The following is a 27899-nucleotide window of genomic DNA, read 5'->3' on the forward strand; positions in this document are numbered from 1 at the left end:
TGAAACCCCAAATATATAAGTAGATCAGGAAATGTCTAGGAAGAAACGATTAGGTTTATTTCTTTTTATTTCTTTATGGCTTGTGGACTCCTCTGTGCTAAACCTAAATGCTTTTGTTTTGCTTGTAACCTTTAAGCTGGACTGCAAGAAGGTCATTCTTGATGCTGAATTTTTGTAAGTGGGTTTTTTAAATCTAGCAATAGCCTGAGTTTTCAAATGTATTTCTTTCCTTTTGTTTTTAATAAAATTTACCTTTTTTAAGAATAGGATTGGGTTTTGTGTCCTAAGAGGTTTGTGAACATGTTGTTTAATTAGCTGGTGGCAACAGCTGATTTCCTTTGTTTTCTTTCTTAGCTCTTCCCCTTGGGGGGTGGGGGGGTGAAAGGGCTTGAGGGTACCTCACAGGAAGGAATTCCCAAGTGCGCCTTCCTGGGTTCTCAAAGAGGTTTTTGCACTTGGGTGGTGGCAGCATCTACCCATCCAAGGTCAGAGAAAAACAACCTTGCGAGTTTAATACCAGCCTGGAGTGGCCAGTATTAATTTTTAGAATCCTTGTGGGCCCCCCACCTTCTGCACTCAAAGTGCTAGAGTGGGGAATCAGCCTTGACATGTGTCATGCAGCATTCTTTACAGTCATGCATTAAGTATATAATAAAAGAACTGAAACTATACTGTTCATTACAGTGGTCTTGTTACAACTCTCCCAGCACAAAATACTTACAAATAATTCCAGAAGCAGTTAATGCTAACCCACTCCAGCCCAGCCCATTGCTTTCTCTTCTAGCTATCTGAACCTTCCCCATCCCTGTATAACCCCCCCATGCCACCCCATTTGAACCTATCCCATCCTATCCCCACATAACCCATTCTAACAAAACCCATCCCATTCCATTCCAAACTCTTGTATAGCAACCCACCTATCTCCATATAACCCATTCCAACCTATCTCATACTAACCCCTTGTACCCTAACCCACCTATCTCCATATAACACATTCCAATCTACTCCACTCTAACCCCTTGTACCCTAGCCCACTTATCTCCATATAACATATTCCAACCCACCTCATTCCAACCCATTGTTTCCCAACCCAGGCATGTGTAAGCCATTCTAACACACATCATCCCATTCCATTCCAACCCCTTGTATTCCAACCCAGCCTATATCCATGTAACCCATTCCAATCCATCCCATTCTAACTCCTTGTATCCCAACCCAACCTATTTCCATATAACTCATCCAACCCAACCCAGCCAATTCCAGCCCTCTCTATCCCAACCCAGCCATGTGTAACCCATTCTAACACAACCCATCCCATTCTTCCAGCCTTCTCTAACTCAACCCACCCCCATCCTCCGGTAACCCATCTCATCACATTGCAGGCCATCAGTCCTAAGGCAGCCCACCCCCCACAGCCCATTCTAACCCAGCATAGCCCATTGCAGTCGCACTCATGCCACCCCACCTCTTCCAACTCATCCCACCCCAGGGTAACCCAGTCTCACCCGCACCCGGCTTCCTGACCCATCCCGCCCCAGGGTAAATCAGTCTCACCCGCCCGCACCTGGCTTCCTGACCCGTCCCATTCGGGTGCAGCCCGGCCCACGGTAACCCAGCCTGACCCACATCTCACCCCAGTGGCTCCCCCATCCCGGCCTCTCCTCTGGGCCGCGGGGCAGGGCTGGGGCAGCCGGGCGGGATGGAGGCGGGCCCAGCCCCGCTCGCTGGGGGGCGGGGGGGAAGAGCTGGTCGGAGATGGAGCAGCCAGTCCCGGAACCGGGCTGGGCGGGGAGGCGGGAGCCCGGGGAGCCCAGGCGGTATAAAGCCCGGGCCGGCGGGCGGGGTGGGGCCCAGAGCTGGGAGCACTGGCGGGGCGAACATGGGTAACAGGGTCACCCGCGGGGACTTCGAGTGGGTTTACACGGAGCAGCCCCACACGCAGCGGCGGCGGGAGATCCTAGGTAGGCGCCCGCCGCGGGCAGGGGGGAGCGGCTGCTAGCAGCCGCCGCGGGGAGGGCGCGGGCAGGTACCTGCCTTCCCAGCCGCCGGGGCCGGGCCGGGCTGGCCCGCGCAGTGAGACGGCGACGAGCGGCTCTGCCCTTCGCCTGTTGCAATCCCGCTCCGGTGCCTGGCGCTCCCAGCGCTGAGCCGCTTCGCCCCGCTTTGCCTGCGGGGTCCCGTCGCTCGCTCGCCCATTCCCGCAGACAGCGCTCCCTCGCCGGCACCTGCCTCCCCCGCGCCCGGGAGCCGCGGCAGCGCCCAGAGGGCGGCCCTGCCCTGCCCCTTCGGGGGACGCTGCTATCGTGGAGCTTGTCTTCCTCTGTGGCTCTGAATCCCTGTGGGTGAAAATCTTCCCGTGCCCTGTTTGTTAAACTGCTGTTTCCTCTTCTCGAGGTCTGTCCCCTTCTCCCCCCCCCCCCCCCAACCCTGGGAGATTCATTCGGGAGCGGGCAATCATCAGCAAACTGCTCTGGCCTAACGCCTGCAGGGTTCAACTGTGGCATGTTCTGCAGGAGAATTCCGACTCCAGCCTGTGAACTCTTATTACTTGAGCCTCCTGTCCTGCTTGCAAAGGAGGCACTGGCTTATTGGTATATCAGGTTTTCCCATAGTTAAGTTACTTTAGACTGGAACTGATCCACCTTCCCTTTTGGTGTGAACAGCAGCAGCTTGGCCAATGATTGTACTGAATTGTAACACAAATGTCAAGAGCCAGGAACTGAGTTGGGGCAAGTAGAGATCAGACACTGATCAGATACTCACTGAACATAAGTATGCGGGGAGGGATTGCTCAGTGGTTTGAGCATTGGCCTGCTAAACCCAGGGTTGTGAGTTCAATCCTTAAGGAGGCCACTTAAGGATCTGAGGCAAAAATTGGTCCTGCTAGCGAAGGCAGGGGGCTGGACTTGATGACCTTTCAAGGTCCCTTCCAGTTCTAGGAGATTAGTATATCTCCAATTATTATTAAAATTAAATGGCTATACTGGGTTAGACCAAAGGTCCATCCAGCCCAATATCCTGTCTATCAACAGTGGCCAATGCCAGGTGCCCCAGAGGGAGTGAACCTAACAAGCAATGATCAAGTGATCTTTCTCCTGCCATCCATCTCCACCCTCTGACAAACAGAGGCTAGGGAGGCCATTCCTTACCCATCCTGGCTAATAGCTATTAATGGACTTAACTTCCATTAATGTATCTAGTTCTCTTTTAAACCCTGTTATAGTCCTAGCTTTCACAACCTCCTCAGGTAAGGAGTTCCACAGGTTGACTGTGCGCTGTGTGAAGAAGAACTTCCTTTTATTTGTTTTAAACCTGCTGCCCATTGATTTCATTTAGTGGCCCCTAGTTCTAATATTATGGGAACAAGTAAATAACTTTTCCTTATTCACTTTCTCCACACCACTCACGATTTTATATACCTCTATCATATCCCCCCTTAGTCTCCTTTTTTTCCAAGCTGAAAAGTCCTAGCCTCTTTAATGCCTTCTCATATGGGACCCGTCCCAACCCCCTAATCATTTTAGTTGCCCTTTTCTGGACCTTTTCTAATGCCAGTCTGGGCTGGCTCCAGCTTTTTTGCTTCCCCAAGCTGTGTGTGTGTGGGGGGAAATAAAGCTGTGATCGGCGGCACTTTGGCGGCAGCTCTACCCTGCTGCTTCATTCTTTGGCAGCAATTCGGCAGCAGGTCCCTCAGTCCCTCTCGGAGGGAAGGACCAGCCGCCGAATTGCTGCCAAAGACCCGGACGTGCCTCCCCTTTCCATTGGCCGCCCCAAGCACCTGCCTCCTGCGCTAGTGCTTGGAGCCGGCCCTGATGCCAGTATATCTTTTTTTGAGATGGAGACCACAGGTACTGCAGAACAGAGCTGGGTACAACTTTTCTGATGGTGTGTAAGAATGGCCTGCCAGGCCACAGTTTGACAGGTTGGGGCAAAGAGGCCAGCAATTCATAGGACCCATGTCGGAGCCAGAAAAAAAAATCCTATGTCAGTGACTCCCAACATGCCTTGGCATGGGTTAAAGCTGTAAACATTTATAATAACCAAGGATTGGCTCACCAGAAATATAGTACTTCAAAAACATTCAAATCTAGTTAAATCTTTAGTAAAATGAGGTCCTTGGGACACTTCCTTAAAAGTAGACTCATACTTTAAGGTCAGAAGGCACCATCATGATCATCTAGGTCAGCATTTCTCAAATGCGGCCACCAGGGGCTTTTTGTGCAGTCGCAGCCTTGTGGGTGGTGATGGGATAGGATTGGGGTGGGGGAAGCAATAGCCCCTTCCCCAGGCCCACCAGTAGGGGCTGGTCCCTGCCCCCTTCTGGAGCCACAAACACTGTGTAAGAGCCGGTGATCAGTGGGAGTTCACCACCTTTCTGGGGGCAGTGGGACTCTGGCTTCCACCATGTGGAGGTGGGCTCCTTTCCCTAACCACAGCATTTCATGTTCTGGCCCCAGGTTCACCCACCACCACAGCCCTGGCCTCTACTGCCTCCAACACCCACACCTCCCTCTTTTTTCCCCCAGCTTGCTGGGGCTGAGTAAGTCTGCTGTGAAAAGTAATATTAACAAATATCACTTTTCACAGTAACAAACTTACTAGCTAGCAAGTCTAAAAACAACTGAAAAAGCAAAACATGCAAAGCACCTTATTTGTGTTCCTACTCTGTTTAGGTCCAGTAAAGAATAGACAACTGTCAATTAGTGTTTGCAAAAAAAAATTCTACATAAATTACAATGATTTGGACATGTGTATATATGCACATTTATGTTTTTTCTAAAGTTAATTAAGTATTTTAGGAAAAATTGTCAGAGTTGCCACCAGCAAGAGTTGGTGGCCACACTATGAAAACCCCTGATCTAGTTTGATCGCCTGCACTCTGCAGACCACAGAAGCTCACCCACCCAAGACAGGCCCTCTTCTCTCCTCCTCCCCCCCTCCCCCCCCCCGCGCCCAAGCTAGACACCTGTAATCTTAGAACAGTGTGTGGTGGGTTTTTTGTTTTTTTTTTCTTTTATTTTAAAGAGTGAAATTCTTATGTGAATGAGAAAAGAGCCTGGCCATTCCATTTATCAAACAGGCATTGAGTAGATTGACTGGGATTCCTAAATAAGATAAATCTATTGAGTATATTGGTAGATAGCACATAAAGTGTGTTCTGGTGTGTTTTCAGGGCTGTAGGCCAAGCCACAAAAATCACTATGCTTTCCACTCATGTGTCACAGAGTATATTTCTGATTTGTATAACATGATGTCCACTTCAAGGCTGCAACACAGGAATGTATTTGTTATGGGGGCTACCTCTGAAAAACACTCATCAGCTGCAATTGTTATAGGAGACAGCTGTTGCTAATCTAAGTACTCATGATATTATCTCTTCCAGTGAAATGGGACTCAGGAACTGAACCCAGAACTCCTGGCTCAGCCAGCCTTCTTGTAGGACTTCAGACAATTCAGTTAATCTTGCTGTGTTTTAGTTCCCTATCTTTAAAATAGGGTAATGCTGCTTCTCTCCTGCCTTTCATCTGTCCTGGCTAGTTAGTAAGCTCTTCAGGGCAGAGACTCTTTAAGCACTGTACAAACATAGCTCAGTGGGACCTTCATCGTGGGAGGGGGAGGGCATCTAGGCACTACCTTGAACCAGCTGTTACTGTAACACAGGAAGCTTGTGGTCAGGGCCAGTTCTAGAGGTGGGCAAGCAGAATGGTTGCTCTGAATAGTTTCCAGTGGGAGCTCAGTTGCTGTGCTATTTAGCTTTTTTTGCTCTACTCCAAATGACTGGCTTTTTTGGGGACTCCATTCTGATTGGCCAGCAGTGGTTTTCTTTACTTAGGCCAGGGGTGGGGAACCTCTAGCCTGCGGCAAGTCTCCACGCTATGGGCTGGAAGCCCTGAGCCTCACCTGCCTGCAGGGCTGGAGCCATGAGTGCTGGCTTGCTCCACCAGGCTGTTAAAAGTTTGGGCATGTCCCTGCAGCCCCTAGGCACAGGGGTGATCAGGGAAGCTCCATGTGCTGCACCTGTAGCTCCCATTGGTCGGGAACTGTGGCCAATGGGAGCTACGGGGGTGGTGCCTGTGGGCACAAGCACCGGGCAGAGGCCCTTGGCCCCTCTGCCTAAGGGCTGGAGGGACATGGCAGCTGCATCTGGGAGCAGCGCAGAGCCAGGGCAGGCAGGGAGCCTGCCTTAGCCATGCTGCTTACTGGGAGCCACTTGAGGTAAGCACTGCCTGGCCAGAGCCCACACCCTGAACCCCATGCCCCAGGTTAGAACCCCTTCCTGCACCTAACTCCCTCCCAGACCCTGTACCCCCATCCCTGAACCCTGTCCTGAAGCCTGCACCCCAAACCTTCTACTGCACCCCAACCCCTGGCCCCATCCTCAAGGTGCCTCCGGCACCCCAAACCCCTCATACCCAGCCCTACCTCAGAGCCCACACCCCTAGCTGGAGCCCACACCCCAATCTCCAGCCTGGAGCCCCCTCCTGCACCCTGAACTTTTCATTTCTAGCCCCACTCCAGAGCCTAGGGGAAGCCCTGAGCTTCTGCGGGGCTGTATGTGGCCCATGATTATTTTTTTTTCTGTGGGTCAGTTGCCCCTGATAGGAAGAAAGGTTCCCCACTGCTGGCTTAGCCACTGGGGTGGAGAGGGAGATGTGGGAGGGTGGGCAAAAACTATGTCCATCCTTGCCAGCAAAATGGCTAGGCCAAAGCTGGGAGTTGATCCCCACTCTCTGGAGTCCTTGTCCAGTGCCTTATTCATCCTTCTGGGGAACAGCTTAATAAATAGAAAAAATGCGGATTGTTCTGATGGGTTTTCTCTTTCTCATGAGTGAGACACTTGTTGGAGCACCTAGGGCTGTGAGTCACCTTATTGCCGCCTGCCTTTAGCATAAGGGAGTCTTACCTGTGCTAGCCCCCTTGATGCAAGCAGCCTGATGGCCACTCAAGTACTCTCCTCTGGGCTATATCAGCCCTACCCATTGGCAATAGATGCACCCTCGCCTCTGAGTCACTTCAAAGTATCCCCTTGTGATATCCATCTCCTAATCACTGAATTCCCACAGAAATCCCAGAGCCTTGGTTCTCAACAGAATAGGGCACCCTGGGCTTAGCAGTTTTACCTCTGACTACTCTGACATCTGTTTGAGTATAGTAAAACAAAATAATTTAGAGAATTGAGATAGAAACCGAAACAAGTGTGAGTGATGGAAACAAATGGTTACATAAAAAAACAATGTGAACACATAGGAAGAGTAATATTAATATCTAATAGAGTAGATTCCCACCTCCAACGTTTAGTCTTTTGCAGTGTTTCCTGGTTCCAAGGAGCCAGGACACAGTCTTTCATGAAGCACCCTAATTCATCAAGGTACCTCCTCAATGAATGGATGCCCAATGTCTTTCTATACTCTGAGATATACTGAATCAGTCTTTTGCCTTTATCCACAGACAGAGCCATCCTCTCACTGTCATATTCCTGGTCACCAATGGTTTTGATGCATATAGTTTCTTTGGTTTTTCATTGACTTTTTTTCTGGATTGATGCAAAGGTGGACAATTGAGCAATACACTACGTAATTGACTAGCCCAGGAGGGATGACCACTCCCTCCTGCTTGAATGGGTTATTACTGAGACACATGATTCCCTGGTTACTTTTTTCACTCCAAGGCCATAATTTTCAACATAGTTGCATTATTCTTTGTACACACGTCTCTCACAATGACCGAGTATTGATAAGTTACAAGCTTTCAGTAGAGACTTCATATGCTACCCTTTATGGATAAACACCAAGGAAGCAATGTGTTACATATATGAGTTTGTCAGGTCTCAGACAGGAGTTGCTTGTAAAGAACAATGTGAACCCTTTGCTAGTTGGCACCCTAGGTCACAATTGGCCATTACCTGGGAATAGAACTAGGTGAATTTTTTTCATTTGCAACTTTTCTGATGAAACGTTCTCTCCTGAAATGAGAATTTTAACAGAAAAAGTTAGTGGTTTTTAAATGTTCCAATTTTTCAACAAAATTCAAAGAAAAATGAAAGTTGTTTTGGTCCCCTCTTTCCCCTACTCCCATTTCCATTTCTCTCCCTTTCTTTTTCCATTTTGTCACTGAAGAAGGATGTTTGGGAGATGGTGGTTAGAAAAATCAAAAAAAAATTCAGACTTCAAAGCATGGTCACTATTTTCTGACCATCTCGTCTTGTGAGCCAGTAATGTTCACGCTCCACAATTGGTACTAACTGCCCATTGCTCAGAAGGTGAGTTTCAAGATTTTGATTATACAATATAGGTTTTGTCTACCTGATGGATAGACTGACACTCTATCTTATGTCACAACAGCAGAGTTCAACAGGATTGGAACTGCTGCCTATCCGACTGTGTAACTACTCTTCATACCTGAACACGGGCAAAGGAGGAACAGGACTTGCTCCCTTAGCCTGTTTGTGCCCTTTGCGCCCCACCCCTCCTTCCATCTCTTTGAATTTGATTGCTCTTTTTCTCCCATTTTTCTTCATCTTATTCTTTTTTTTCCTTTTCCCCTCAGCCTCCTGAGGTTCTGTTCCTACCCATTATTCTCCCCCTGCCCTGTTGTCTTTCCCACTCCTCCTTGCTCCTTATTGTTATCCCATTATTTGAGAGCTGACAATGTGCCTGGTACAGTATCCCATACAGACTAGCAATATCCTCCCCCTGCCTTGTAGCGTTAAGGGTAGGGGAAGCCCTTGCTTCCTAGTTAATCATTAACCTTTATACTCTGCATAGCATAAAACAGATAATTTATAGAGCAGAGAGGGGGCACAATCAGCCAGTGGTCATGCAGGGCTTCATACAGGTCAATACTCTACTGTCCCTGATCAGACATGGGCTAGACAGTATGGTGCAGTGCAGGAGATGTCCTATGTATGCAACCAGGTATAATGAGATTGAAAACCATCCTGGACTCCAGGACGTGCTGTGTGTGTGTCACTGCCTGGCCCAGACTTTTCACCCACAGTGGGTGGTGCCAATTCTTAATTGTAAGATAACATTTAAAAATCAATAACTCAAACACAATGAATGTTAGTTTCAGTCAGATAAAGGCATCCAGATACCACAATGAGCAGAATATTAAAGCCTAGATAGAATGAGACCTCACTTGCATGCATGATCAAATCTAAGTTTGTAAAACCATTCTAATAAACTTTACTGGAGAATAGTGTTTTGCTTCACAGAACTTTAAAAGAACAGAGGTGCTTAAATACAGCTGAGATAATGACTGAATCAGTTAACCTTGCCAGTGACTGGCTTTGAATGTTATAGCTGAAAGTGATTTACCTTTTAACTCCAAATCTAATTACCAGGTCTCTAGAATGACAAATTCATTTTGTTCCCTCTTAAGGAAAACAGTGTAATTGATGCACAGTCAACCTGTGGAACTCTTTGCCAGGGGATGTTGTGAAGGCCAAAACTATAATTGTTTCAAAAATATATATATATATATATATTAGAAGTTCATGGAGGATAGATCCATCAATGGCTATTAGCCAGGATGGTCAGGGATGCATCCCCATGCTATGGGTGTCCCTAAGCCTCTGACTGCCAGATGCTGGGACTGAATCACTCAATAATTGCCCTGTTCTGTCCATTCCCTTTGAAGCATCTGGCATTGGTCACTGTTGGAAGACAGGGTATTGGGCTAAATGGACCATTGGTCTGACCCACTATGACCATTCTTTTGTTCTTACAATACAGGGTAAGTCTTTTGTGAAAGACTTATTCCTATATGTACAGCACTGCTGTATCAGTATAACTGCACTGCTACAGCATATCTGGTGAAGATGCTCTATGCCAACGGGGTTGAGCTCTTCTGTTGGCAAAAAACCTACCTCCATGAGCGGCATATGCTATGTAGACAGGAGAACCTCTCCTGCTGACATAGCGCTGTGCACACAAGTGCTTGTTTGTGCAACTTGGGTGTGAATGAGCAACATAAGTTTTGCTGACATAGGCTGTAGTGTAGACACAGCCTTAGTGAGCAACTGCAAGAAATCACCATTGTTTTCTGATGTCTGACTTTGTGGTTGAGTCACTGACATAAAGGCTATTTGGCTGCTATGTCTACACTAGCAATTTTGTTGGTGTAACTTATGATGTTCAAGGGTGTGGGTGTGGGGGAGGGAGGAGAGGAAACATACTTTGAGTGACAAGTTACACCAACAGGAGTGCCGATGTAGACAGTGCTCTGTCAGTGGGAGACGCTCTCCTGCTGACCTAGCGACAGGCGCGTGATGGGGGTGGTTTAATTATGTTGATGGCATAGAGTGGCTACACGGAAGATCTTACAGCAGCCTAGTTGCATCGGTACGTGGCCTAAGGCTGTTTTTACTATGTATCTTGCTGTACATTGGGCACTTTGCTGTACCTAAAAAGCACACCCTGTGATGAATGAGTTCAAAATGGCTGCTGTTGACCTTCATCTATTATGCTTTTCTCATGGAGACTTTACACTCTGTCTTCATCGATGCTTTTAATCTGAAATAAACCATCCCAACTGAAAGCCCATATATGTTTAGGTAACATCACAACCAACCTCTCATTTAGACTAATTATTTATTATTTTACTTGACTTGCTCAAATTAAAATGAACTGAAGTTCAGATTGTAAAAATGTTCCTTGCTTTTGTATATTTTGACTCCTTGAGTGACTTTTCAGAAGTATTTAGGTTAGTGTCCTACATTTTTGGTCCTTGGTCTTCTAATAGCAAATACTTTTTTAATTATAATACCCGCAGTAATACTGGCTTTGCTCTATCTCTCAATATCAAGCTGTCTCTTTTGGGCCAACGTTGAGAATAACACCAAATCACCACAAACATCCCATCATTGCAGTGTCTCTTGTCACTCAACAGCACACCTGGTGGTTAATTAAAAGTTGTATTGAGGGTTTCTGAAGGGAATCTATCCAGTCCTCATCTGGTCCAAGAGCTCTCTGAGGGAATAGAGAAACTGGGAGATACTTCGCCACCTATGTGGGAATATATTACTTCACTTAAGCCAGAGGGGGAGAGGGAATTTAAGTGTTGGTGAGTGCAACATTTCTGTATCTAAAACCGTCTGGTTTATCATTATTAATTATGTGGTGCTAGTATCCCCAAGTTAGCTTGCTGGGGGTTGTGGGTGAAGGGAGAGATTAAAACACACAAAAGGATTTGTTCATTCTGGTGAGCTGCTGAAAAACACAAAGCCTTTTCATGAGAGAATGGAGTGAAAATACATTTACTTTGATCCTTCTTCCATATAAATACCAGATCAATTAAAGGGTGCAGCAGTGTGGTAAGGTTAAATATGCTGTGCCTTTATTTGTTCTGGCAGGAAGTCACTTCAGAGTGACTTCATGTTTGTTTAACAGGGCACTGTCCTGGAGGCCCAGGTGTCACTGGGTTGTGGGTGTTTTTTTCTCTTCCCCCCCCCCCCTTTGTTTATAATGCCCTTTGAAAGCCTGGTGTAAAGAGGCATGTCCTTACTTCCATTGCACATGCATGTTGCTGCTATTGTCATGAGTCAAAGTAAAAAGGAGGATGAGGGAATAAAACTTCCCCTCTCTGCTAAACAGAAGTATAGTTCCAACCCCTGCTTCTTTAGAACTCCCTTTCCTTACTGTTGCCATACAGCCTCCCTTCTGTCTTTCTCTCTAACATGCCATGCATAATTATGCCACTATAAACATTAAATATACGATGTGAGCTTCTCATGTCAGTAAGGAGAAATGTCCCCACTGTCCTGCCACTGGCAGGCTGCAGGCCTCTTGTTCTGCATGTGAGAATGGACCACCTGCTCAGCTCTCTGAGGCAACAGTAGGGGGAGCCCAGAGCAAGAGATCAACTGCCATTCTTGATGCAGAGGGGGAGCATGGAGCAGTAGCCTCGGCCAATATTAGTAGGTTTTATCGCCTACTTATTTCTTGCCATGTTGAAAAGATTTCTCCAACTGTAATTGGAGATCTCTATTTATATAGTTATAATCCTGCCCTGCACCCATTTGACTGAGGGGTCTTAGATGTGGGAAGACTAATTTCACAGCACCAGTTTAACACATGACGTTAATGAAACAAGATGACTGACTCTAATATGCTACAGTATTTTCAAAACCATTTTTTGACTGGGGTGACCTCAGTGAGCAACTACTAGTTAGTGACTTGTAGCGTAATAATGCTCCTCATTCTGAACTTTTTAAAGGGATATTTTTAGGGTAAACTTCCTTAATTTTGTTGCTAGTAACTTAGATTATTAAAATAAATAATTACAAAATGTTTTGTTTCCCATACACAAAGAACAGCTATCTACTTTCAATCAGTGACCTTCATTGCATAAGGTGGGGGGGGGGAACCCTACAAAACAAAAGTAAGGTGCCCATGAAAGAGCACAGTGCATAAAGCAGGCTGCCTTTGAATACAAAATGGCGTGTAGCCCTGCAGGGAGGGGATTGGCACCAGGGGGCTACTACCCTGGAATGGATCTTTAATGGCTCCCAGTGGAGCAGATTACTGTCATACCAGTGAAAAAGGTCCACAGTAATTATTCTTGCATACACTGCAGTTTATCTGAGAAGAAATTACACAAGTGGTAAAGGGTTACATTTAAGCACATAACACCTATGTTGGACATTAAAATAGTTCTTAAGTGCTATACATTCCTCTTAGCGAGCCTCTTTCACAAACATACACAAACAGGCCATATGCTAGCCTCACACAGTTCCTGCTTGGCAAATAGAGAAAGTGGTTACCAATTCTATGGACAGCTTCTTCTCTCCAAGTCTGGTCTCCTCAGCCCTCTGGTCTGTCTCGGATTCCCTCGCGGCAAGGCCTTGCCTGCCTGGAGACCCTTCTGGTTCACAGTCCTACTTGAGCCCACGGAGCAGAGTTCTGACTAGTCTGTCTAGCAGTATTGTGGTTTAATTAAGGAATCCCTCAACAGTAATTTAATTTGCTTGATTTTTATACTCTATTTCCTCAAAGGAGTCACATGTCTTAAAATCATGCCCAGTGGGTGTGTGGCTACTAATTTTTTACCCAATTGATACTTTAGGAGGAGACTGCAGAGTGATGCCAACTGAACATTACCCCACATTCACTCCCTTATCAATCATTCACTTCAGCCCCTTGTGTGATGTCCTTCAACAGGGTCAAGATGCCCCGGTCAGCCCAGGCTCCACTCAAGATGTTCTACATGTGTTATTTGCTTTCAAGTGGACATATTTACTGACTCAAAGATCAGAATTAATCATATATACAGCATGGAGCCAGTTAGTTTCACCTCTAGCATCAGGCAGATGCCAAGAGAGAGATTCTGTTCCCAGAATCCTCTTTCGCAGTTCAGTTATGTCAAGATGTGTTCTCACACCATTCATTCAGTACGGCCACACCAATATGGCACCATCCCAACACAGTACAGCCTTCACTTGCTTCCATTGTGCAGTGAAAGTAGTCAGTGTTTGTTTAGTCACTTTTTTCTAGTCAGTGTCTCAGACTCTAGTCCAATGCTGTAATGTTTGAGCCAAAAATGCTGCAGGGGAACATCCTTGGTGGTAAAAATCTGTTACCTCTGGAACCATTCACAACCTTTCACGCTGTACAAGCCCTATTTAAGCAAAAAGCAAATTGAGGTAGGCTCTGACCAGCATCCCCTTGAGCTACTCTTGCAATGTCTGTACTAATACCACCTACCATTAAGGATGCTTTACTAAGTTGCTGTGCTGCAACAAAGGGCTGAAATGTCCATTAAAATATGAGTTTTCCTACGTGTAGTGCTGCACAGGCAATTCAAGTAGCTGTATATGAGACTTTTCTTAAAGAACCAATGTTTCGGTTTAGGACATGCCAAGGCCTGATAGCTATTGTTAGGCCACACGGGCCAAAGAACTTAGGCATCCATGAAAAGTTGTTATGGTAGTATCACAGGCTCTGAATGTGTGTATTACTTTTTCAGGTGAAAATATTTCTTCTTTCTTCCTATGCCTTTTGGAATACCTTAGCCTGATTCATAAATAAATGTTGACCTTATATAAAACACCCACTTTGACATAGCCATTCTTAGTCAATGGATCTCATTCATCTGCATGTCTTTTAGTTATGGTTAAACTGCAATTATCAATTCTGATTGACTATTCTAAGGGATGAAATTTAGCCTTTTATTTTAAAGTTGAGCCTCATTAGCATGTGCCATGATGTTTTGCATATGTCAGAACAACAAAGTAACAAATACTTTGCATGTGCTGCACTTGTGAACCAGGAGGCCTTTTTAAGAGCCTCTTTATTTTTTATTTCCCCCCCGCCGCCGCTGCTGTATGTCAGTATAGCAAGCCTAGCAATCTCAGCTATTCTTTTCAATTCCATTTTCTGGCAGTGCAATAATGGCATAGGAGACTAAAGGGTATGTGAAAAATAGTCAATAAATATTTGGCAGTATTAACCTAAGGACAATCTTTCTGTGCCACTATTATGCCAGAATTTACCTCAGGGTTTCTTGCGTACAGTGTTCCTGAAATTAACCACAGTCTTGTTCCTGAGCTAAACTTATGCAGATAGTAAGGTACTTGAATTGACTGCAAGCTCTTTTCTGTACTTATTACTGTATCTTTCAATACAATCAGTATGGCATGATCAGAAAATGTTGCTTTCAGATGTGGCTGGTACCTACAATCTAGTGCAAGGTATCGTGTATATTGCACAATCAGTCAACTATTCTATTATCTTTTAAATATGTATGCAAAAATACTCTAAGCAACTAAATGGCTTTGAAATAATGGACAATAATAGCTACAACTAATTAGGAAAGATCTTGGAGTCCTTTGTGGATAGCTCTCTCAAGATGTCCACGTAGTGTGTGGCGGCAGTCAAAAAAGCAAACAGGATGTTAGGAATCATTAAAAAAGGATAGCGAATAAGACTGAGAATATCTTATTGCCCTTATATAAATCCATGGTATGCCCACAACTTGAATACTGTGTGCAGATGTGTTCTCCCTCATCTCAAAGATATACTGGCATTAGAAAAAGTTCAGAAAAGGGCAACTAAAATGATTAGGGGTTTGGAATGGGTCCCATATGAGGAGAGATTAAAGAGGCTAGAAATTTTCAGCTTGGAAAAGAGGAGACTAAGGGGCCGGAGGGGGAGGGGGATATGATAGAGCAGGGGTCAGCAACCTTTCAGAAGCGGTGTGCCAAGTCTTCATTTATTCACTCTAATTTAAGGTTTTGCATGCCAGTAATACATTTTAATGTTTTTAGAAGGTCTCTTTCTATAAGTCTATAATATATAACTAAACTATTGTTGTATGTAAAGTAAATAAGGTTTTTAAAATGTTTAAGAAGCTTAATTTAAAATTAAATTAAAATGCAGATCTCCCCGGACTGGTGGCCAGGACCTGGGCAGCGTGAGTGCCACTGAAAATCAGCTCATGTGCCGCCTTTGGCACATGTGCCATAGGTTGCCTACCCCTGTGATAGAGGTATATAAAATCATGAGTGGTGTGGAGAAAGTGAATAAGGAAAAGTTATTTACTTGTTCCCATAATATAAGAACTAGGGGCCACCAAACAAAATTAATGGGCAGCAGGTTTAAAACAAATAAAAGAAAGTTATTCTTCACACAGCGCACAGTCAACCTGTGGAACTCCTTGCCTGAGGATGTTGTGAAGGCTTGGAATATAACAGGTTTTAAAAGAGAACCTCCATGAATTTATCTAGTTAAGTCCATTAATGGCCATTAGCCAGGATGGGTAAGGAATGGAGTCCCTAGCCTCTGTTTGTCAGAGGGTGGAGATGGACGGCAGGAGAAAGATCACTTGATCATTGCCTGTTAGGTTCACTCCCTCAGTGGCCAATGCCAGGTGCCCCAGTCAGTAGACAGAATACTGGACTGTATGGACGTTTGGTCTGACCCAGTATGGCCGTTCTTATGACAAGAATCTGAATTGTGTAGCTATTCAGGAGATGCTTTCCTTTTAATATATGAGTAGACATTTTTCCGGTGGGTGTTTGCATTAGGTAGAAATGCACTGTATGTGGTTTAATGCCTACAGTGGGAAATCTGACCAAAGGACTGCATGATGCCATCCTTCAGGATGAGATGTTGTGTGAAGGCCTTGTGCCTTAATGCTGCTAGCTGGCTGGGTATTGAGAAATGATCCCATGGCATACTAAAACCTACTAACTTCATCTGAAATAAGAACGTGGCAGTTGTTTAATTATGTATGTTTATACAACACCTAATCAGGAGAAAGGAAGGAACTTTCAGCAACTTTCATGTGGTAAATGAGCACCCCAACTTTCACAATAAGCCAAAAATCAAGCTGGTCCCATTTCAAAACAAGCCAATCCCTGAGAACCCCAACATTCTGTGACTAGATTCCCCCATTGTGGAGTCTGGGACTGGTGGGCCCACTGTGCACCGCTGACTCTCTTCTCCCCCCCCTTCCCCACCCCCCTGCTTGCCAGGAGCTGATTTAAAAAAAAAAAAAAAAAAAAAAAGCTACAAGCCAATTAAGCCAAAAACAAGCCCAATTTCTGCAGTTTTTTCCCATGGGTTTGGCATGTCTGCCCCTAATGGGGTCCTGGTCTGTGACTAGGGCTCATACGGGCTTTGGTAATAGGAATAACAAAGTGATGTTGCAGGCTTCACAGGGCTGGGTGTGCCTTCCCGTGTATTTGTACAGTGTCCAGCACAATGGGGCCTCTGGGAACCCCCACATTATAAATAATATTGAATTACTGAGATTATGGAAATTCACTTTTCTCTATTTAATTGAATCTGTTTTTTAGTACAAAACTTCCGTATCCTGTATATGCTACACCTGTCACTGCTGGCAAAGTCACAGGATTTATTTGCATTGCCTCCGATGATTACAGTATCCACAGCAGCACTGTTCCACACCTTCATAATCTGATTTTGATGAAATAACAAATGTGGTGTAATGGTCAGATTACATTTACTTGTCTAATTATATATAAAAAAAAATCACCCATCACCCAGTGTGGACACATAGTTTGCAGCCACACTTCCCAGATTAAGGAATTGATCCTGTAACTTTCCCCATGTGAGTTATACTTATTAATATGCATAGTGCAGAAATAAAAGGCTCCAAAGATGAGTGATAAGGACATAGAATCTCATGTGAGGAAAAATTGGAAAGGATATGGGATCTCTTTAAAGGGGGGACCTACTAGGAGGCTATAATGAAATGGGACACAAAGTAAATTGCACATTCTTATGGTGTGGTGGTGGGTTTTTTTTCCCTCTCTTGTAAATCAAGTGGACATTCAACAAAACCAGAAGGGAACATGTTTAAACTGATAAAAGGAAATGCATCTTTACATAAGTAACTTATGAATTCATTGCTGCATGATATCTTGAAGCAAAGAGCAGCTTGTGGTTCAAGATCAGACTACTTGGCATGGGGAGAACATCCAGAGTTATTTTTTTATCCTATCGAATAAGGATATAAAACCTCATTCCATAACTGCCTTGTATAGAATTTCTTGCACCTTTCCTTGAAGTATATGGTATTGGCCACAGTGAGATGTTACTGGGTTGCAGAGACTGATTCTAACCCTGAATTACTAATTTAACTCCTCTTCATCCTCAATCACAATCTGAACTAATCCCAGCCAATCAACCCTCTGGCTCCCAAGTAAGAGTATGAGTAGAGATGCCAAGATTTTCCCCCCAGTATAGTTAGTCAAATTAATCTCCTTTCATTGTAAAGAATAAATCATAATTTACAGAATGTGTAATACCTTCTGGAAGAATTTGAATTCATGATCCTTATGTTAAAACATATGGTTTCTTCTTTGACACCTATTGGGGAGGCATAGCTCAGTGGTTTGAGCATTGGCCTGCTAAACCCAGGGTTGTGAGTTCAATCCTTGAGGAGGCCACTTAGGGATCTGGGGTATAAATCTGTCTGGGGATTGGTCCTGCTTTGAGCAGGGGGTTAGACTAGATGACCTCCTGCGGTCCCTTCCAACCCTGATATTCTATGATAACTTTGTCACCATTGAAGTGCAGGATGCTTCATGAATACACACAGCTCCTGTTATGGGCACTAAGAGTGACAGACGCTGCATTTATATAGCACCTTCCTCCAAGGATTTCAGTGTTTCCCAATAGCTAGTATTAACTGGAAATGCTGAGCACTGTCAATATCTAATTCTATCCCATCATGTTGCGTAAATTGAGGGTTAGCTGTTAAAATAGAACTTCTTATAGATACACACCCAAAAGAGTAAAGTGCAAAATAGGACACCCTGATCAATTAAAGGAGTATGTTGCCAAATATTTTACATCTTTCATATCAGAAGCATGTTCCTACCATATAACAAATGTCTTGTAATGGATCTCTAATGCTGTAGCTACATAAAACTGGATTGGACATAGCATTTTAGTAAATGTTCTGTATGCGGCAATCATGAACCAGCCTGGAGGATGAATCAGATGTCTTATCTCATTGCAATATCTTTCCATGGTGCTGTGAAGACCCACAGTCAGAACTATATAAGGTGGTTATGGATTTTTCTGGGTGACATTCATACCTAACCCTGGTATGTAACTTTACTAAGGCTAATGAATACAAAGATATGGAAATCTACCACTTATCTTCCTTCCTTTTCTCCTGATAATTATAGCATTGGTTTCTCTTATGATGTCAGTGCAAACAAGGACTGGTTCCTGATATAACCATTGGTGATTTTACAAAGGTCAGATTAATGAGTAAAATGCTAGTGTTTTTTCCCTTATTGGGGCCTGTTCAAAAGAGCACACAAGTGCTCTCTATGGATGTCTTGTGTCCAGTATTCTGCCCCCCTGCTAGCACCTCTGGTTTGTGGGTGTCAAAACACCTCTGTCTACTTTGGGGTCCATTCTGTGGTTCTACCATCAATCTGCTATTATCCAGAGCAGAGCAATGTCGATCAGATTAGGTCAAATAGCCAGGGGAGTGACTTGCTTGATACAAGGTGCTCCTGCAGTTTTTACTTTAGTGGCTCTTAGGATACAACCACACATTCCCCATCCCACTTCCCAGTGCACGTGGTACCAGGGACCAGATATCAGGGCTGTACGTTTACTCAAGAGAGGCGTGGTGCAGGGTAACAGTGTTTGAAGCTACTCTTTCAGTAGGGTTAATGCACACCGCATGGGAGTAATTCTGTACCTGTGCGTTACTTTCTGAACGACTAGGCCCCGGTGCATAAACTTGTAGTGGAAGAAATCAGATAGGAATGCACGTGGTGACTGTGCTTACTTTCCTGATACTTAATGAGTTGCCTTGTTTTTTCTCCCTCCCCACCCTCCTTCAGCCAAATATCCAACAATTAAATCTCTAATGGGACCAGATCCCCACTTAAAATGGATTGTGTCTGGAATGGTGTTGACACAGCTTCTAGCCTGCTACTTGGTGAAAGATTTATCTTGGAAATGGATTTTCTTCTGGGCTTATGCTTTTGGGGGCTGCATCAATCACTCAATGGCACTAGCGATCCATGATATTTCACACAATGTTGCCTTTGGTAACAAGCAGGCTAAGTGGAATAGATGGTTTGCAGTGTTTGCCAACCTGCCATTTGGACTTCCTTACTCCGCCTCCTTCAAGAAATACCACATTGACCATCATCGATACCTTGGTGGAGATACTTTGGATGTGGATGTTCCAACTGACTTTGAAGGCTGGTTCTTTTGCACTCCATTTCGGAAATTTATTTGGCTCATCCTCCAACCATTCTTCTACGGCCTGAGACCTCTTTACGTGAACCCCAAAGCAGTTACTCAGATGGAAATATTTAATGCCCTGGTGCAATTCTCTGTTGATTTTATAATCTACTACCTATGGGGCCTGAAGCCTGTTGTTTATTTAATAGCAGGCACATTACTTTGCATGGGTTTGCATCCTATTGCTGGGCACTTCATAGCAGAACATTACATGTTCTTAAAAGGCTACGAAACCTATTCTTATTATGGACCTCTCAACTGGATCACCTTTAATGCAGGCTACCACATGGAGCACCATGATTTCCCCAGCATTCCTGGATGCAAGCTGCCAATGGTAAGTATATATGTGGATCCTTGTAAAAGTTGCTAGAGTAGCTTAATTTGGAATGGCTTGTATTATAGCAATATCCACTTTTAATTAAGGCTAAAGCATACCTTTCAACCTGCCAAAAGACCGTTGTGGAAGAAAATAGAGGTCAAAGACCCAAAAATGGGAGTGCGGGGGAGGGTTACACACGGACAGGCAGTGCAAGGGAATTTAACAATATGATAGTAATTTCTTTTGCATGAAAAACATTACCTAAGAATTCCAATTCTTCAACTTCCTAAGTTTGGCCTCTTCAGCTTATTGTGGTGTACAATATATGTGCAATGGTGGAAATAGATTAATAGGTTTTATGGGATGGAGGTATGGGCAGGGCACTGGAATGGGGGGGGGGGCCCATGCCCCCCCCTTTACAAATGAGAAGGGGCAGTGCAGGGGCAGGGCTTTGAGGGGAGGGGTGTGGGAGGGCAGGGCCATGGTTCGGGTGCTTGTGCCCCCCACCACTGGAACAGGCCAAATATGTAGGTGATAATATAGTATTGCATACATTTAGAGTGGTTATATTGTACCTGCTTAATATTAATGAGCATTCAGGGCTTTGGACACTACAAAAATCCTTCAGTTCAATAGATCAAAGACTAACAAATGCATGCTGCACCTACTCCAGGGAGCTGTGATTAAAATTATGGGATATACCACAATGCACAAGTACTGCAACAGTTGGAGGGACCATTTTGTGCACATGCTGCACTGGCTCACTTAAAGGAGACAGGCTAGGATGGAATGAGTGGCCCTCAAAAAAACACTGCTGTACTGATGGTTTAAAAAATTGATTTGTCAAATAAATTATTTGAATGGGGTGACATTTCTTGAAATAACTTACTTCATTAGGTCTACTTAACTGCAGCTCTTAACCTTGGAATTGTTGAATCCTCTAATATAGTTGGTCCTTTAGATGTAGAACCTTTAGCTTTATCTATCACAAGTACATAATGGGAGTTGTTTGAGTATGATCAGGTCTTGCACATAATGGGGAAATGAGGGAATAAATGGACCTTGTACTGCACTTCCATTTGCTTATCAGAAATTTATATTTAGCTTAATCTTCTATCACGTAAGGCTCATTCAGAATGTCCTAAGCAACGTGTTTGCCATTGGAAAAACCTGCATCAGTGTGACCCTCAGAAGATCTCCGAATAGAAACAGGAAACATTATGCTATGCTGTAATCTAGTACACCTCTACCCCGATGATATAACGCTGTCCTCAGGAGCCAAAAAATCTTACCGCATTATAGATGAAACTGTTATATTGAACTTGCTTTGGTCCGCCGGAATGTGCAGCCCCCCCGCCCCGAGCAGTGCTTTACCGTGTTATATCCAAATTTGTGTTTTATCGGGTCATGTTCTATCGGGGTTGAGGTGTAGCTGTTAAAATGTGAGCCTCATATGATGGCAGTAGAACTCCTCTCCTCCTTCAATGAGCTATGGGATGACTGCTTTTCTTGTATATCATGAAATTAGTATCCTGTCCTGAAGTACCAATTTTGAAGAAAAACATGTAATGCTAAAGGCTGACTAGTCTGTATGTGAATTTTTTTCACTGTCACATTAATAATATTGCATTCTCTTCCGGCCAGTGGTAGAAAGAGCCATTCTACTTATCTGTAGAATTGACACCCTTGTAAAAATGCTCCAAATGATAATGCATATCTTTTCCTTCCCCCCCCAATCGTTAGACAAAAGGATCTATTGTTACACTGGGTATTACCTGAGGCAAAGGAGTTATTCATTAAATTTTGTGGAGAAAGTACTGGGCAGGGTGTGAAACCAGGCTTACTAGACTGACTGCCTCAAAATAACTCGAGTAGCTGTGCTTGTCTGAAGCACAAGTTAACCTGATAGCAGAAGCAGTGGAAGTAGCTGGCTTATTAACTGTTGTGTATTTTTACACATACCTTTATCACTGTTGGTCTCCCTCCCCTATTCTTTCCTTAGACTTTCAGTACTACTCCAGCACTCACTTTGGAAGATGTTGAATACAGCTGTAGTAAAGCATTGGAATTGCAGTAGCATCTAGGAGCTCCAGTCATAGCCTGGTATCCCAGGGTGCCTGGGTGCCATAGAAACGGAACAAAAAGTCCCTGCCTTAAAGTGCTTGCAAGCAGTGTAAGAGAAGAGACATCAGCTGGTTAAAGGGGAAGCACAAGTAAACAGTGAGGCAGTACAGGCCAGGATAAGCACTGGCCTCAACATACCAGCTGCCAACTAGTTATCAAGTCTCTTGTAGACAGTAGGGCAATGCTTCAGGCTGCTGTAATGCCTTGCATCTTAAGGTATCAAAACCAGGGGCGGCTCCAGGCCCCAGCACGCCACGTATCAAAACCAGTAGTGCGGCAGGCAGGCAGCCTTCGGCGGTGTGCCTGCGGAGGGTCCGCTGGTCCCGCGGCTCCGGTGGACCTCCCGCAGACATGCCTGTGGAGGGTCTGCTGGTGCAGCCGTGGGACCAGCGGACCCTCCGCAGGCACACCTGCGGGAGGTGTATCAGAGCCGCAGGACGGGCGACTGACAGAGCGCCCCCCGCGGCGTGCCGCCGTGCTTGGGGCAGCGAAATGGCTAGAGCCGCCCCTGTTCAAAACTCTTTACAAACACTAACAGGTTAAGCCTCACACCAGCCCTGTGAAGAAAGGGAGTATTGGTATCCCCGTCTTCCAGATGGGGCAGAGATGTAAAGTAACTTGCCCAAGATAATGCAGGAAGCTGGTGGCACAGCCAGGAATAGGATTCAGGTGTTTGATTCCCAGTCCTATACTCTAATCACCGTGCTCCCATTTTCCTTGAGATAATGGTACGGGGCTCAAATGAAATTACTACTTGAGGGCAGTAGTCCATAGTAATACTATAGCAGGTGTTAGGTGAGTGGAAGGATAACTATTATAGGGTACCTGTCCTTAAAGTACATTTAGTAGCAATTTAACTTCAGTTTGTTGGGCTGTCAGTATTATGGTTTTAAAATAAAACTTGCATTAAACTACTTTTCCTTATGTTCAAATCAATGTACATGGTTCATGTTCTGTGATGCTATTAGCATAGACAACTAAACAGGCTGGCTGTTTTCATGTTGGATTTCTTTATTATAGGGGTAGTACATCAGCAAACATTACAAAGCAGAACTGCACAGAAACTTCAGAACTTTGATTTTAGTGCACTTTCCAGTATGTCGCAATACAGCAGGGGTGGGCAACCTACGACAGGCCAGATCTGGGGGGGGGGGTGTTCTCGTTCTACTCTTGCCTGCTGGCACCAGCTCCCAGTGGCCAGGAACAGGGAACTGTGGCCCATGGGAGCTTTGGGGAAGGTACCTACAGGCCAGAGCACTGTGCAGAGCCCTCTGCACCCCTCTCCTCCCCCTGGGGATGCTGTGGGGCTAGGGCGGGCAGGCAGGCAGGGAGCCTGCCTTGGCCCTGGTGCATGCTGCTGCCACCCTAGAGCTGCTCCAGGTAAGCAGCACGATGCCAGAGCCCACACCCCAAATTCCTTCTGCATCCCAGCCCCAGCTGCACCCCACACTCCTCCTGCACCTAACCCCATTCCCTGAGCCCCTTTCTGCACACTGCACCCCCCCACACACACACACCTTGCACTGCCTCCTGCCCCCTAATCACCTGCCCCAGCCCTACATTCATGGCCCTGCATGCAATTTGCCCACCCATTTATGGCCCTGGGGCCCAAACATTTGCCCACCCCTGCAGTACAGGCAACAGGCCATCAAACTTAACCCTCAAAATGCTGGTGTCTTCCAGACACTACCGAAACAATGTTTAGGACATGGAGTACGTATATCTGCCATCTTTAAGTGCTGAATAAAAAGCAGGGAAGTTGAGTGTCTCGGTACAAAGATACCATGAGCTTCATTCATTCTTTCCTTGTAGATAATTCATTAAATCTACTACTGCTTTTCAAACAGATACATTTTTAAGGTAAGGTTTCCGAAGCTCAATACTTCATTCTCGCTTTCTGTTGGTACCAGCCCTAGCGCTCTATTGATGCTGCTGCTCGTGCCCTGGGGTTGGTTAGGGGACTGCCATTCCTTATTGAACTGGACCTGCTTTATGCACAACCTGGATCCATGCTAGACCTGCCAATCATGTTGCCATTTTTCTCTACAGCTGCAGTGGGGCTGCTCCAAATCATTTTAGTGTGTCCCCTGCATACCAATCCTGCAGAGCCTGGCTCTGCTCTCAGAAACAGTGGATTCTGGGAGATATAAAGCCTCCTGCCCCAGGCACAGTGGGATAATATTGGAGAAACTTTCTGAAGCATTAGTGACACAATGATTTAGGCTGAAACAGTTTAAACTGGGATCTAATTTTGCTGGCAGCATATTTAACTGAAACCATATTTGATGTGCTTATAAACTATATGGCACTCTTACATGAGATGTTATGAGCATAGGGGACCATACAATTCTGGGCACACACAATTTGTGTAATGTAGAGAGCTGCTCTTTCAACTGATGTTAAACAAAGCCAGCTCTGTTCAGCTCCTTTCAAAACATGAGCAGGAGTTTGTCACTACAGCAGGATGCTTAACCCTGGGATTGGAGAATAGAAGGAGCTTGACATCTGTTGAATAATTAAACAGTCTGTGCCCTTACCCCCATGGCAGGCAGAGAAAATCCCAGTGCGCTAGGATGTGGTGGTGATGCTCAATAGACAGCAGTCAATCTTATGGAACCGCTGCCTTAGCATTAGAGTAAAGGAAGCATGGTGAAGAGAAATGTGCTGTTAGAGATGTAGACTCAGCTGGGCCATAAAAACACGTTCCTGATTATCCAGGGCCATTTAAAAAGTCCATGATACTATTGCAAGAGTAAGGGTGTTACTTTGCTATCCTGGCCAAATCAGTTTAACCTAAAATTCGCTCGCTAGTTTCACAAACCATCGTATGCAGTTGCTTTACCATTCCAGTGGTGGCTGTATTTCAGGGGAGAGGGAGATGATCTAATAATCTTAATGGATTTCACACTTCCCCGAAGAGCCTAGTGTGCTTTTGCTAATGTAACTATTAATTTGTATTGCAGTAGCACCTAGAGCCTTGAGCGCTGGGCCCCATTTAGTAGACACTGCATAAACATATAATGATAAGGCTTGCCCCAAGGAGCTTACAATTTAAATGGACAAGCCAAGGGGCAGGGGAAAGGAAGGATTATCCCTACTTTATGGAGAGGGGGGGGAATTAATCTCAACTCATACTCCCTCTCTGCATCAAGGTCATGCAGGGAGTTTGTGGCAGAACCAGGGTCTAAATCCAGCTCTCCAGAGTCCTAGGCCAGTACCTTACCCATACAATCATCCTCTTTCCTGACCTGATACATATGGGTCACGGTCATCTGCTCTAGGGTGAAATTTAGGAACTGTTCTTATACTGCATATAATCAGCCCTTCACAATAGCTTTAAAATAGGTTGTGAAGAATCTTTTCTAATGGAAACAATGACATTTTACAAGACAGCAGAATGTGATAATCAGAACTGGCTCTTAACCCTAAGGTATTGTTCCAGGACACCATCTCATGGGAGGTGTGTGTATTGGTTGTAAGGCTTGTGGATTGCTTTTAACCCTTGCATTTATATAGCTGTTTATCCAACTCCTTATTAACATAGTAACTTCTTTTCTTGTGTGTTGGCAATGTATTATACAATTCATGCTAAAGGAGAACTATAAAAACAGGTAAATGAATTTACAGTGTAACTAACACTGGTTTACACTTTAACTTTAAGAAATTTAGATAAACAGCATAAACTCTTCCATTGAAGGTCAAAAACTTGCATATAAATGGCTCCAGGGGAAGAATGGCTCATAAAAGTCCAAGTTTAAATGGGGGAATTTTTATTGCATTCAGCAACCTTGCTGGCTTTTAAATACTGGGTAAATAATGTTCTGGAAGGAAACCTGGTTTCAGCTCTGCTAGTTTCCCTGGGACACTATGGCTTTTGTTTGTCTAAAGGGCTGAGTTCAATTTAAAAAAAAAATCTGCCTAGGTAAGAATAATCTTGGCAGGTTTGTGCAAATGTACAGCAGTGCCACTGATTCTCTTGTTGCTACACTCAAGTACGTGCAGCAGCAGAGTGCTCAGCTATTTATCAGTAAGAGCACCTGTATCACTACGATATTGCTAGTGCTAAAGTTTCTATAGCCTCCCCCTTCCATGAGTTCTTGAAATCTCTTCCTTTTCATGCTGACCTTACCGCCTGCAAAACCAACTCCCTGCCAAAGCTACACTTCAGATGGCTTCTTCTCCCACTACAAATCTTTAAAATGGTTTAAAAAACTTGCTCAGAGTTAATGTTTACAGCCCCCAAATGAAAACTCAGCTATATGGGAAGAGTGCACGTACCTACAGCAATAGCGAGAGCACGTCTGAGAGCAGGCAAGGTGAATTTCTGTCAGTCTGAGATCAGATGTGCAGCTAAAATACCAACTAGTAAAGGCGCATAGGGAGAAACAAAACTGTGGCCAAGCAGCACTGTCTCTTCTGAACTGATTTGATCTTTCACTGAATTGTGACACCTGAACACGTTTAAGGGTTCAGGAACAAAAGTGGGTGTCACAAAATGCATGAATTATGCTGTGGTGGAGTCCTGATAGCTCATAACCAGGCCTTGTTCTCATGATGAATCAGACTAATTCATGTATCCCTTCCCGCCTCATAAAACACTGCTGAATTCTAGTCCCGTCGAACTAAAATACAAAGATCAGATTCAGACCCATATTTTCAAATTCTGAGGGCACGTTGGGACCAAAGGGTTTGGTTCAGTCCATTGGAGATAGGAGCCCATTATGAAGTTTCCAACTGGCTCTAGATACAGATCAGAATTGATTTATTTTTTTTAAAACTAAAGTTCTAGAACCAGAACATCCCTGAATTCTTTCAGGCCTGTGTCTACAGGAAAATTTAACGGGATGCCAGATTAGTTTGAGACTAAGTTAACAGCAACTATTAATAGGGAAACAAAGTGGAACAGAATTTAGATGATACAGCTAAAAAGACTTTGGTTTCTGTAATATTTATTTCCAGGGCAAGCAAGGCTGTAGCTGGTGTAATTTTAGTCATACAAAGTGGACTACTAAGCATTGTTAGCAAAAATACTCAGAGGAAAATGTGGAACTCTAATTCATTTCTTTCCATGAGAACTAGTTGTCAAAAATGCTACATCATTCATAGTCATAGAGCAGATTGTGACATGGGATGCTTTTCATTGAAAGACTTAATGGTGTGGATTTTAAAAAGTTACATTGGGTAAGACACAATCTAAGCTAGATCCAGAAGAACCTCTGACAATGCAATGCTGGTTAAATGGTCTCTTGTTCTTTTCAGGTGAAGAAGATAGCAGCAGAATATTATGACAACCTTCCTCAGCACCAATCTTGGTGTCGAGTTCTCTGGGATTTTGTTTTTGATGACACCATTGGTCCTTATTCACGGATTAAGAGAATATGCAAACTAGCAACAGAAAACCAATAGATTTGCTTTAGCATCGTCATTAATAATGTAAAAAAAAAATCCATTTTTTGTGGACTGAGTTTTCAGAGCTAAAAATTATCTGAAGTAATATTTCTATGCACTTACCTTTTCTGTAGTACCAAAGGTGATGAAATATTGAAGCAAACCACAGGCACTGTCTTTTAGAATTCTGTAAATTTTATTAAAAGGATTTTTGCTTATGTAACATTGCTCTTTGGCAGGATATCACACATGTATGTTTATAGCAGAGGCTACATAGATGCACCATCCTTTGTATCTGGGTGAAACTGTTACATTTTAAATCCACA

At 44.4% G+C, this 27899-nt stretch overlaps 1 protein-coding gene across 1 annotated transcript; it reads left to right on the forward strand.

The window, feature by feature from the left end:
• Positions 1-1859: 1859 nt before the first annotated feature.
• On the forward strand, positions 1860-27796 carry DEGS2 (delta 4-desaturase, sphingolipid 2). Its single transcript, XM_045014726.1, has 3 exons — positions 1860-1961; positions 19334-20076; positions 27445-27796. The coding sequence occupies exons 1-3, from the start codon at positions 1880-1882 to the stop codon at positions 27589-27591; spliced, it is 972 nt and encodes a 323-aa protein (XP_044870661.1). The 5' UTR covers positions 1860-1879; the 3' UTR covers positions 27592-27796.
• The last annotated feature ends 103 nt before the right edge of the window (positions 27797-27899 follow it).

Source organism: Mauremys mutica, chromosome 4 (genome assembly GCF_020497125.1).
Source record: "Mauremys mutica isolate MM-2020 ecotype Southern chromosome 4, ASM2049712v1, whole genome shotgun sequence".
Lineage (NCBI taxonomy): Eukaryota > Metazoa > Chordata > Testudines > Geoemydidae > Mauremys > Mauremys mutica.